The sequence below is a fragment of the Cibotium barometz genome, chromosome 43, assembly GCF_041138505.1.
Source record: "Cibotium barometz isolate CiBa-2024 chromosome 43, ASM4113850v1, whole genome shotgun sequence".
NCBI lineage: Eukaryota > Viridiplantae > Streptophyta > Polypodiopsida > Cyatheales > Cibotiaceae > Cibotium > Cibotium barometz.
Window position 1 is genome coordinate 21,310,605 of NC_141088.1, and position 12,760 is coordinate 21,323,364.

The following is a 12,760-nucleotide window of genomic DNA, read 5'->3' on the forward strand; positions in this document are numbered from 1 at the left end:
ATCTTGGCATAGCCTCCCAAAATGTCTTCAAATTCTTAAAGAAGACTGGCTTGCCATCTTGAAAGATGAAATTTGCAGCATCACACATAATGTGCTCCTCACCACTAGAAAAGCACTCTCAAAACATTCTAATAATATTTTCAGCTTTGGCACAACTCTCTATATATAAATTAAACAATATGCAAGCCCAAGACAAAAAATGCAGGCGTCCTTGTGCACATAGCGAGTTTCATTTCGTATTTCGATGACAACATTGAATTCCTTTGTACACACAAGAAGACTTTTCCCCCTCAATTTGTTTTATGGGTGTGCATAAGCAACCCATTCATATCCAAAATCGGTGCCTTGTAGTCTTCTGTTATGGGAAGTGAACAATTAAATTCCCCCTGCTAAGGTAGCATTGTGTTGTGAAAAAGGGATATTTAATATCCTTATGGCCACGGGATCAAATGGCCAAACCATCCCATGCTTTACCTTTGCCTTTCTGTATAGCCTCTAGGGAAACTTGTAGGGATTTTAGAGTTTTCTCTTCGGCTGAGACTTAGGGCGGCATGGATTCTGATGATGGGTGTCCCTGTCCAAGGAGGCCAACTCTAGCATGAAACATTCCTCTACAAAGCAAGTACATTAATTGTTAGTTAGAGTGGCAAGAATCATCACATAAAAGATAATTTCTCACAAACTATATGAAAGAAATAGAGACTAGTGGGACATAAAACAAATGTTCTCCACTATACAAAAGAAATGGGAAACAAACACGAGAAGAAACTAGAATAGCTGACATTTCATTAAATAGGATTGCAAAACATATCGAAGGTGGGATCTCCTGTTTTCAGTCAAAATGGCTCTAAATTACAAGCACTAAGGCTTGCTATATAGAGAAACTACAACAATCAAGTCATGGTGCATATTTACAATTTTTTGCAAGCATGTGGCTTAGCAAAGTATGTGTGTGAGGCAAGACTTGTGGATGATGCCATATTCTTTTTTTCCTTAGGTGGGTCATCCTCCTTGTCTTTAGTGTTCAAGGTGCATGACCTTATTATTTTCCCCTTACTTTTCTTTTGTTCTAAACCTACAAACATATGCTTATTATACTAACATGTAAGAATATTATTAAGCCTCCAAAAGATGTTGCATACCAAGCTCACGCTGATGGTCCATGCCTTGCATACCCTTTTGCTTCTTAATCTTCATGTTTTTGAATTCATTGAGAGTCATGTTTTCAACAATCTCGTCTTGATTCTCATCAGCACATATTAGGGTCTGCCATGGCTATAACAACACCCAAGGTAGCAACCCTATCCAGATCACTAACTTTCTCAATAGCATAGGTCTTCCCTTCAGTAGTAGTACACTCCCCTTCAATCTGCTTCCCAACATTCTCATTCGATATCCATGCATTTCTCCCCTTCTAGAGGGTGACTGTCATATTGTAGGTCTTTTGTTTGTCATTACCACCCACATCATTCATAATACCAGCCTCTAGAGGCACTATGAGTAGGGCTAAGTTGTGCAATGGGCCTGTGTGAGGAGTTGGCTTGCAAAATCTCTACATAGCCTGTACATAAAAAATTAACATATAATGATAAAATACACTTGTACTTTGAATATTGTTGTATCATATCAAACTAGCATTTGGGGTAGAAGCAATGCCAAAATGGTCGTTTGATGAAGGGGCTTCTACTAGTGCTGCATCATCTTAGTTTCTTTTTTTTAAGTAATTCTTATATTACCAGTGGGAAACCTCATTGCGAGGTGAAAACCCACATACAAAACATCACTTGGGGGTTCTACTACAAAACTAATAGCTCATGGATTACATACTAAACACAACACACATAACAAGCCAAACATGTGTCCTTAACTTTCATGTACTACTTCAATGCTTCAAAGCAGCCAAAGAAGCCTTGGACAACTTTTAAGTAGTTTGCATTGATTCAAAGCAATTAAACAATACTTTAATGCTTTTTAAGCAGCTTGTACTACTTGTTTTAAGCAGCTTACACTTTGTTTTAAGCATTTTGTACTACTTTGAATGCAAACTCAATTACTTTTAAAGCTCCCTATACTACATTTGAAGCACTCTACACTTTCAAAGCACTTTGGATTGATTTAAGTGGGGCACCTCTAAAGTACTAAGCACTACAAAAGCTAAGAAACCCCTTGGTCCTATAAATGCTACCTTAGCAAGGAATGCTTCTTGGTATGCATTACTTTGTAAGTAGCCTCTGTTGCTTTGAAAGTAATCTTTATTTTGAAAGTAGTTTCAATAGAGACTTCTTAAAAGTAGTACATGTTGCTTACAAAGCAGCACAGACTAAGAAGCAGTCTCCATTGCTTTGAAAGCAATCTCCAATGCTTTGAAAGCACTCTCCACTAATTTAAAAGCACTCTCCATTGATTTGAAAGCACTCTCCAATAATTTGAAAGCACTCTCCAATAATTTGAAAGCACTCTTCATTGCTTTGAAAGCAATCTTCACTACATTGAAAGCACTCTCCACACTGCTTTGAACTACTGCTTATATAACAATAATATACTACCTTTTTAGCACTCTATACTACTTTTTAAGTAGTATGGACTTATTTAAAGCATCCAAATGGGGTACCTCTACACTTCTTGGACTACTTAGAAAGTACTACTTGTTTTGTACTTCTTTTTAAGCAATTTCCAATGCTTTGTAAGCAGTTTCTAACTACTTTATAAGTTCTCTATGCTACCTTCTAATCACTCTAAACTACTTTCTAAGCTACGTGAATTGATTTAAAGCATTCAAACGGGGCACCACTACAATACTTAGCACTAGAAAAAGCTTTACACCTCCTAGTCTTGGCAATGCTACCTAGAAATTGCCAGTTTAAAGCCTCCACATGAGGCACCCTTATAGCACTTAGCACTAGAGACCACTTAAGGGAAACAAGCAATGCAATGTTACTAAGCACACCACTAGCACATAATGTAAGTGATACGTAATGGTAGAAAAAAGTGCTAAACACATTTCACCATTTTATGGTCAAAGTGTTTCTGAGAGGGATGATTGGACACTATCATTTTTGCAACATCGGGAATTCTATGTGTGCACCCATGCTGCACATAATCTTCCTTTGCATAGCACATACTAACAAAACATACAGGATGGTAGGGATGTCTACATAGAAGCATGTAGACACCCACTACCTCGTCCTTTATTGATAATGCATAAGCAACACTCGTCTGCAATCACAAAGCTCCCCTTATAAACACTTGTATGGGCTTTAGGAGAGAGCCAAAGTAGGAAGTTGACTTTTCTATACTTGTTTCAAGTCATCCACAAAGAGTGACATTGCATAACCACTTCTTTGACTTCATTCAATAGAGAAATTTGTTGCTCCTACAAAAAACACAAGGCAACTTTTGTCACAAGTAAACATTCTAGAGTAGTTCTCAAATAACTTTTACTTCTCTATAAACAAAAAATGCCAACAAAAAGGTCTAGTTATTTGAATTTAGCAAACCTACACTTACATCCAAGGTGGCTGAGTGTACGTCTGAGCCAAGTCAACCCAATGCTACTTTGTATCCCATGATATGAGCTTTGCAATTGCATATAGAAACCTCATCTAGAATTAAAGCCTTTTCCAAAACTTGCATCTCTTCCTTGGCTCTATTGATCTGATCTTGTAGTTCAGTATGCTTGACACTTTAACTTCATCTCTTTGGCTTTTTGCCTCATCTAACGAGGCTCTAACCTTCTCTAGCACTTTTTTATTCTCTTCTAGCTTTTCCCTTATTGCACTCACTAGCTACCTACCATTTGAACATATTCTCAAGAAGCTGGCTATAGCATTATATGGTAGTGATGTGTGTGAACACACTTAGGACCATCGGGCCTCGGGGGTTGTCTAATGACACCCTCTTCCTAGCCTTGGGGGTTGTCTTATGACACCCTCTTCCTCACTTTGGGTGTGCTAGGCTTTGGGGCCCCCTAGCCTTGAATTTTGAACTAGATGGCCTAGTTGTGGCTAGTCATTTTTACATAAAAGAGCCAAAAATAGTAAAAAAAAATTCTGATAAATTTTCCCTAAACTCAACCAAAATTAATAACCTTAAATGACGGTTCCCCTCTTTACATAATCCTTCACTTAGTCTTGCTAACCTCCAACACTTAGTCATGCCAACCTTTAATACTTCGTCTTACCAACCTCCAATACTTAGTCTTGCCAACCTTAAATGACGGTTCCCCTCTTTACATAATCCTCCACTTAGTCTTGCTAGCCTTCAAAACTTAGGCTTGCCAACCTCCAATACTTAGTCTTGCCAACCTCCAACACTTGGCACTAAATTAGTTTCCAAACCACACAAATTAGATGGTCCTAAGGAACTCCATGCTTCCTCCAAAATTATTGCTTGATTTATTTATTTACATACTTATCCCATCATAGATCTGATTACCATGGCAACCTTATTTCTCCATAGATCCCACATCTGAGCTTCGATTTGAGTGTTGTGACTGGAGTTTGGATGGTCTTCACACTTTACACCAATAAAATTGACACTTCTTTTTAAATCTATATTTTTGCTTGAAAGCTTTCTTTATTCATATATATCAAGTCTTTATTAACAAGCATGATGTTTCCACAAGGGGCCTATAAATGGTTCTATTTATTGATATGAGATCATTTCACTATAACTCAAATTATGATTTACAAGTTGAAGGTGAAAATTTTGCTTTAAAAATGCATCTAATTTAATTGTGGCAAGAGATATAGGAGCACCATTTGTAGTTGTTATAAAATTTATATCATTTGGACCGTACTTAAAATTTTCTAATTCAAGTAACAACTTTTTAAAGAAAGATTTTGATTATTTTGAAATATTTTGTAAAGGTTAGAGGGACTAAAGAAAAAAAGTCCAAATTGGTGCTCAAGTGAGCATCAATTTGAGAGAGGGTTTGAAGTTGCATTATATTTTTTGTAATATTTTCTTACTAAATGGGAGTAGAATTAAGAAAAAACCCTCGAAGGGATATCCATATTGGAGGGGGGGAATACGTTGTATCATATCCCAATGGACACTTAAGCTACAACAAAAAAGATTTAGAATACAACAAAACGTTGTGTCATATCCCAATGGCTACTTAAGTTACAACAAGTTATATACTACAATAAACTATCTTCATAATAAGTGGAAGAAATAATAATGAAGAATAAGAGTGAAGCTATAACTACATAACATAAAAGTTTGTGACAATGAGTGGGATTGTGGATAAAACTGTGCACTAATAACAAGAAAAGACCACAACAATGTTAAAAATCAAAGTTTGAAAGTGGTTTCAGTAGCAAGAAAAAGTGTACACAAATGTGATATAAGAATTGAAATTGGCAAAGTTAGGCTTAGGAAAATAGAGATTTCTTCTAATTGAAGGATTGAAGATGGCTATGAGAGGCCAAGCATGCCATTGCAACAAAAGAAACTTGAAGCATTAACTTTAAGACCAAACTAATAGATTAAATTGCACATGTTTTAAGTCACGAATTGAGATAAAGATGCCATTTCCACAAAACTGCACACACTAACGAGTCTATCATTTTGCTTGCAAGTTGCTTCATTGTTAAGAAGAACGTTTGAAGGGGCTTAAAAATCCATGTTGCACGTTGTTACTATCAAAGAATGTAATAATTTGGGTAAAAGTTAGTTGAGCACGGATGTGCACTATTGTTGCCCATCTCCAAGCTTGATAAGGCTTGTGTGTAAGGTTCCTCTAACTCATTAAACCCAAGTCAAGTGCATTTCTTTAGTATTTACTACTTTGTTAGATGAGAAATTTGAAGGTCTTGTGGGAACTTGGGTCCAACCCCCCATCCTTTAATTGGGCCCTTTGATAACCTAGCATATCCTCTCTCTATAGGAGTATTCATGTATACATGGTATGTGTGTGATGGGTAATGCACCCATTGTCTAGTTCAATGATATGAAAGTAAAAGGGGTAGAGGGGGCAAAGAGACTGAGCAATAAGGTGTCGCCACGTAAGCAACAATTAGATAGAGCGAGGGCTGTATGGGTTGTGGGATTCTCATCCACAAACGAAAAAGATAGGGTCTTCTATAATCCATCAGCGCCCACTAATGGTGGTGGCAGTGTGTAATTCTCTGTGTAGCTAGTGACACCCAGCTGAGTTACAAGCGAAGCCATGGCTGCAACAGCTGCTGCTACATCTCTGGCTTCTTCATTTTTGGGTGCATCAACCCAGGAGCTTTCATCTACTATCATGTCTTTTGGTGTGAGCAATGGGTCGCGGGTTGTTGCTAGGTTCGGGGGCAAGAAGGCGGCGCGCCCGCCCCCCAGGAAGAGCGCAGGGAGCATCAACCGCCCCCTGTGGTATCCGGGCGCCAAGTCTCCTGCATGGCTGGACGGCTCGCTGGTTGGCGATTATGGCTTTGACCCCCTCTCTCTGGGTAAGCCTGCCGAGTATTTGCAAATCGATTTCGACTCTTTGAACCAGAATCTCGCCAAGAACCCTGCAGGAGATGTGATCGGGACCAGGGTGGACAGCGCCACTGACATCAAGGCGACGCCCTTCCAACCCTACGCTGAGGTCTTCGGCCTGCAGAGGTTCAGAGAGTGCGAGCTCATCCATGGAAGATGGGCGATGCTTGCCACGCTTGGGGCGCTTGCTGTGGAAGCGTTCACTGGAGTAACATGGCAAGATGCAGGAAAGGTAAGGCAAATGCAGAATTGTGTGCGTACGGTTAACACGAATGTAATCAAAATGCTCCCTAATCTGGTTTAGGATCGTTGTGGAAGAACTGTGGGTAAGGAGGTCTATGTGGTGGCTGTGCTAGGTTGAGCTTGTGGAGGGAGCGTCCTACTTCGGCTTGCCGCTGCCCTTCTCCATATCCACTCTGATTTGGATCGAGGTCTTGCTGATCGGCTACATTGAGTTCCAAAGGAATGCTGAGCTGGACCCCGAGAAGCGTCTGTACCCAGGTGGCAAGTTCTTCGACCCATTGGGTCTCGCTGCAGACCCTGAGAAGAAGGAAGTCTTGAAGCTTGCTGAGATCAAGCATGCCAGGCTTGCCATGGTGGCCACCTTCGGCTTTGCCGTCCAAGCCGCTGCCACTGGCAAGGGCCCCCTCGACAATTGGGCCACCCACTTGAGTGACCCCCTGCACACCACCATCATTGACACATTCTCCAAGTGATTTCGCCCCTTCTCCCCTCCTTGCATCTCCTTGTACCCTTTTCTCCCTGTGTAGCTCGGAAATGTGATACCAATGTAACTAGTTTTGGAATGCATTCCCTCTTTGCTTTACTTGAGAGAACTCTCTAATGGTGATTAGAGTTTTGGTGCTTGCTCTTGCGGATCATCTAGAACTCTCATATCTTGATCTTATGATACTCAGTGATACTCTTCTCTATTTGGAGATTTGCTAAATCAAGTTGTAACTGCGTGTTTGATGTGGGTTTTCAAGTTTAGTGAACTGCGTATGTTTATAATGTGATATGCAAATGATAAGACTTTTAGATTGGAAGAAAATTGTCCCTTCTTGCATGCAGATATTCTAATTGATTATATTGACTCGATTGATAAGCAACTTTCGGTTGTGCGCCGTTTTGGAAACTAGTCAGTAGACTGGCATACTTCACATTTTAATCAACACAATTCGCTTGCTTCTGATTCAAGAAAATGGATTAAGGAAGAATAAAAATTTTAGACGGAATTTTATTATGCAGTTGGTAAAAAGCGAAAGTCGCTTTCCTACTTTATGAAGGAAGTTAAGTTCACTGACAAACTTGAATAGTAAAGGAAGACAGCAATTTGGGTGAGTGTTCTGACACTTGAAAATTTATGTAAACATGACAAATTTATGTAAATATGAAAAATATATGTAATTATGACTTAGACAAACCCGCGTCTATAGGAAAAACTGGCTTTGCAATAATGAATTAATTTGTATTGCTCCAAGGTCGCACAAAGATAAACAGTACATATACAAATTTAGAGAGGTCCTTCTGAAATGTACATGATATGGTGCACATCTGATAATGAAAAGCTTTGAGCTGAGGGGCTTTACACACTGCCCGATCCTGCCAATGCGTGCTCATGGTTTTGACATGAGTTGGTATTCTTCAATGGGCAGGAGATTTACACTGACCAAGCCAGAATCCTTCAAAAGGTTAGTATTCAACACATTATTGACAGAAGACTGCAACTGTACTTGAATTTGATTGGTGGGATGAGTGGGTACCCAAGTTTGGCAGCCAACATTGGCTGCCCATGAAATTGCTTATCATGGGTGCCAATCAACTGCCACCTCACCTTCTACAGTTTGCCTGGGGTGTGCCCATCCAGCCCAATTTAAGCATCCGATTGGCTCCCAACATTAACGGTAGACGGGCAGACCTTGGTGTGTAAAGGTCCTATTTCTAATTCTACATTGAATACTCTTATGGAAGAAAAAGATTCAGAGGAAGGGAATAGGCGGGACTACATTGCACGGTTCCGGCAAGGTGCTGTACAAAAATGGAAAGCATGGTGCTGTACAGAAATGGAAAAGTGAAAAGATGATAAATAATGAGCATGCCTCTTCTTGCATTCTCACATGTGCTAAGCTACACAACCCCACGTATAAAACTTCCTTCAGAAGCATCTGCTAAGAGAGAAATGAGCCGCTACCTCCTGGGCTACAGCTCAGTGATAGCGCCCATGCCTCCCAAAAGTGCAGGTACTGGATTCTAATCTGCCTGGAGGCATCTACCTACTCTTTAGCACACGAAAAGAATAAGCGCAGGGAATCAACCTAAACAGACAATCAAAGCATCATGGCAACATTCACATATCATACCATAGATTTAGAAACCTAGATTATGGACTATCTAAAGAGTGGGGTTAGTAATGGAAATACTCTGATTACTAATAGCGAGACAGCATGTACTCTTCAATACAATGGAGATAAAGCAGCACATGCCCTATTAAGTCATCCTCCATACTCAAACATGTACTACATTTTAGCCCCATACTATCTTTGGGCGTTTGGTGTCCCTTTACTTTAAACATATGTATATGATAACAGATCGCGAACATGTACTACACTAGGATCAATAAGGGAGTGTTTCTGTAGAAGAACTTCTCAGGGGCATTGGTTTCTTTCTTTCTTCTTCTTTTTTTGCGAGCATCTCTTTGTGTAGTGAGGGGGAGGGAAGGGCCGGGACTGTCCAGTAGGAGAAAGGGCACAGCCTACCCAGCTATTTTCCCCACCCTCCGAGAGGTTCCAGCTCACGCACGCAAGGTCACAGTAAAGTCGTACATGATGCGCAGAATCTACCTAAGGATATCACTTTTATTCCTGACAGCTTATTTGATGTTATTGCTTTGGCATTAAATTGAATCGTTTGCAAAGTTAAGCTCTTGAGTGTCTTTACAGAAATGGCTCCCACCCATTCAAAAGGAAGATTTCACCCACCCTTCCCTCATGGGCTGTGGATCTCTTGCGTCCATTCGATAGAAGCCAGCGCATGCCTATAAAGACCCTCAGATGTTCCATCATAAACCGACTGCCATCAACAAATGCATTATAACACGAGCCTGCCTGGTAAAACTGATTAGGTTAAAGCTTACTTGTACACTCTCCAAGTTGAAACAAGCATTATGTATGTCAGTGCAGTAGAGAATTAGTGTCATGATGAATTTGAACTGGTTAAATGGAGGTATCACCTCTGAGCTTCCTTGCCTTCTCAAATCTTTACAGAAGCATCCAGCACAAAATCAACTTGTCTATTCTGTAATGAGCCTAACAATCTTCAGGCTTGCTCCATACAAAGATCTACTGATGCCTGATTAAAGATTCACATGTGACTCCTGGTACATCATATGCCACTCATCAAACAACAGGCACCAACTGTGCCGACAATCTTTCTCTATGAACCACCCCTTTCTGTACAGAGCGAGTTCAATATGAGAAACTCTACTGTTGGGGGCTGAAAAAATCACCTCTACCTAGCTTTACTACATTCTGATACCATAATCTACATGAAACCTAGGCACCGCAATACCTTCCCTTCATTGAGGAGCCAAGCCTTCATAAAACCTTTGTCTTCTTTTACAACATATACATTGCCATCTGTAACCTATGCTCTGGGGCCCTTCGTTACGCCCTCGTTGTCGCTGTCGTCTGATCCAATCTCTTCTTCCTCAAAGTCAATGCCTTCATCTGCCTGGCATTAGCAGCAACCCAAGAACATTAAATGTTGTGAGAACCTGAAAAAGCAAACAAAAAACAAGCAAGCAAGCTCATATAAATTCAACAAAGCAAGGCAACAACATCGCTTCGTGTACCTTGTCTACGTCAGAAGCATGCTTCTCATGGTCAGAGCCATCTCTGTCTGAATCACACATCTCTTCATACTCAAACTGCACATCTTCATCTGCCTCCTCTTCAGAATCACTGAGCTCTTCCTGTTCCATGACTATGTTCTCTTCCTCGCCAAAGTCCACAACATCAGCATTCCCTTTCTCTCTCTGTTTGCACAAGCGTAACTTGTCAGCATGGCCAAGAGCTTTCTTAGAACAAGCCCTCATGCCACCCTTCCTGTTAAGGACAAAGGCCGACACACAAGCGCTCTGCCTTTTTTGGTTATGAACTGAAGCTGAGAGCTCTCCCTGCTTGTGTTGCAATTGCACAGCACGCCTTGGTTCTGGCCGTATGACTGAATCTGGGAGTACTGGCCACTCTGTATGCCCCCTACCCAAATTATTTCGATTAATGGATACTGCATGGGGATGCTTAAGTATGGAGCTTTTCTGATCCACTGTAACTCTGACAGTGTCAAGCAATCCACCTTGATGCTCACCCTCTTCCTGCAGGAAAGGGTGAAGTTCTGCAGCCCCACTTGTGGAGCTTTCTTTAGGAGCTGCCAAAACCTGCCATGAGGCCGGGATACTTTTGCCTTTTGAAGCAGGAAAAAAAGGGTGAAATCCAGGAATATCTTTTGGTAAATGTTGCCCTGAAAATGCTTTATATGGAGATTTCTTGTTTGATATCGGTAGAGATGGCATTCCTCCTGATTCAAATGTTGCCTGCATAAGAAGGGGGTGCATCTTGGCCCAAGGAGGCTTATTGATAGATTCCATATGATTTTCAGATGAAACGTTTCTGCCATGAGAACCTGGAAGCTGAGAAGAGCCTGCAGATATTGTTGTAGGACAGAAGACTGACTTGTTTTTGGACACTGAAAGATCATATGAATTTTCAGGTTGAGAAACACACGATGACAAATCCTTACTACTGTTCTGCTCTCGCAAAGGTTCACCTGTCAAGAAGGCTGGGGTTGGCACCACTAGAGGCATGGAAGTGCAAGTTGAACCATTTGACAGAGCTAACAAGCTTCCTTTCTGGCTTTTAGAACTTCCATTTTGCAAGAAGATATGGGAGGTATTGTTGCCTGTTGAGGTATGATTATTGAACTTTGCTTGAGAGATGACACGAACACAAGGTGGAAGATTCAATGATGGCAAGCCAGGAGCTAGTTTGATTGTCTGCAAACCCTTCCTGGGTGGCCCACTAGTCCAAGAGCCTTGGTGTCTCCTTTTTGATGTACTAGGAGTAGTGTTGCAAAAAGTCTCAGATGTTGAATGACTATATAGAGGGCCGCTTCCCAGCATTCGCAGAGATTTGCTCCCTGACACAGAATGGTTGGGCATACATGAGCTTCTCATGGTGTTCTGCACTGCATCACTAGCTTGGCATGGAGTTGTAGAACAGTTTCCCAACTTGAAGGGAGAGAACCCACATGAAGTGTCTGCAATAGGAAGGGCTGCAGGTGCAGAAGAGTGGCATGGTTGCGGATTCCAGTCCGTCAAGAAAGCTTCATGCAAGTAAACACCAGTTGCCCCACACGCTTCATCTCCACTGTTCACCTCTCCATTATCACCATCATCTTGTGTTGTCAAGAAAGCTTTCTGCAGAAAAGTAAGCCAAAAACACAAAATCAGTGCCAATGAATTGATTCGTACAAAAACATATCCTGGATACCAAGGCAAAAAAGACAGCATTTTACAGTTTTCTCTTGTACCCAAGCATCATTTCCAGGTACAATGGCCCCCCTAAGCATAAACAGTCTTCATGCTATGTACGCTATCTCAAACACCCCAGCAGTGTAGTAGACGGGGCCTTGGTCCATAGGGCTGTGTTGCACATTGGTGAGACATCTACAGAGATTGCCATACCATGCAAAGGCCTTTGTAACACAATTTAGGGTTTAGAAATGTACCATTACGTTGCACCGTGTTATACATTTGATAGAATGGAAACTTGGTGTCGCCATCCGGTCAAGACTCAACACCAGTGGTTCTAGACCACATAGCCAGCATCACCTAACAGGGATATCCAATTGTGCCCAATGCCATGAGAGGGCAGAACATGCCCAGCACCAACTACATTCACTGGGGACCTTCTGGAAGTTAATCCAGACAAGACAGAGAGCAGACAGTCCTCTGGAAAGACTACTGCTAGCAGAAACGAGCATATAGGCATTAGCTAAGTGAACTTAACAGCACTTCTTGGACACAACACACACACCATAATAGACCATTGTATTGCATTCCAGACAGTACATATATGGCTCAAGATGGGAGTAACATGAATACATGAGTCCATTAGGCTATCCTCTGGTGCCAATCTTACAAGACAACTCCTAATCTCAATTATCATCATCCCCTAATCCCTGCCTAGCATTCTCCCTCTTCTCCCCATACTACCCTTTGTAAAAGTTGTTACAA

At 41.1% G+C, this 12,760-nt stretch overlaps 2 protein-coding genes across 3 annotated transcripts in view; one reads left to right on the top strand and one right to left on the bottom strand.

Moving 5' to 3' along the window:
- The first annotated feature begins 5,987 nt into the window (after positions 1-5,987).
- On the top strand, positions 5,988-7,294 carry LOC147613683 (chlorophyll a-b binding protein CP29.1, chloroplastic-like). Its single transcript, XM_086781644.1, has 2 exons — positions 5,988-6,700; positions 6,825-7,294. The coding sequence occupies exons 1-2, from the start codon at positions 6,173-6,175 to the stop codon at positions 7,182-7,184; spliced, it is 888 nt and encodes a 295-aa protein (XP_086637770.1). The 5' UTR covers positions 5,988-6,172; the 3' UTR covers positions 7,185-7,294.
- Positions 7,295-9,571: 2,277 nt separating this feature from the next.
- LOC147613684 (uncharacterized) overlaps positions 9,572-12,760 on the bottom strand; it is a 62,517-nt gene continuing 59,328 nt past the window's right edge. For both annotated transcript variants that reach the window (XM_086781651.1, XM_086781652.1), the window contains 2 exons: positions 10,319-11,941; positions 9,572-10,197 (listed from right to left, as the gene is read on the bottom strand). In XM_086781651.1, the coding sequence (XP_086637777.1) occupies positions 10,111-10,197; positions 10,319-11,941 (1,710 nt within the window). In that variant the 3' untranslated portion in view covers positions 9,572-10,110. The remainder of the gene's footprint in view (positions 10,198-10,318; positions 11,942-12,760) is intronic.

Excerpts from the sequence above, each read along its gene's own strand:
- LOC147613683 (XM_086781644.1), top strand. The coding sequence starts at position 6,173 with ATGGCTGCAACAGCTGCTGCTACATCTCTGGCTTCTTCATTTTTGGGT. Across the intron at positions 6,701-6,824 it reads CATGGCAAGATGCAGGAAAG|GTTGAGCTTGTGGAGGGAGC; the intron begins GTAAGGCAAATG and ends TGGCTGTGCTAG.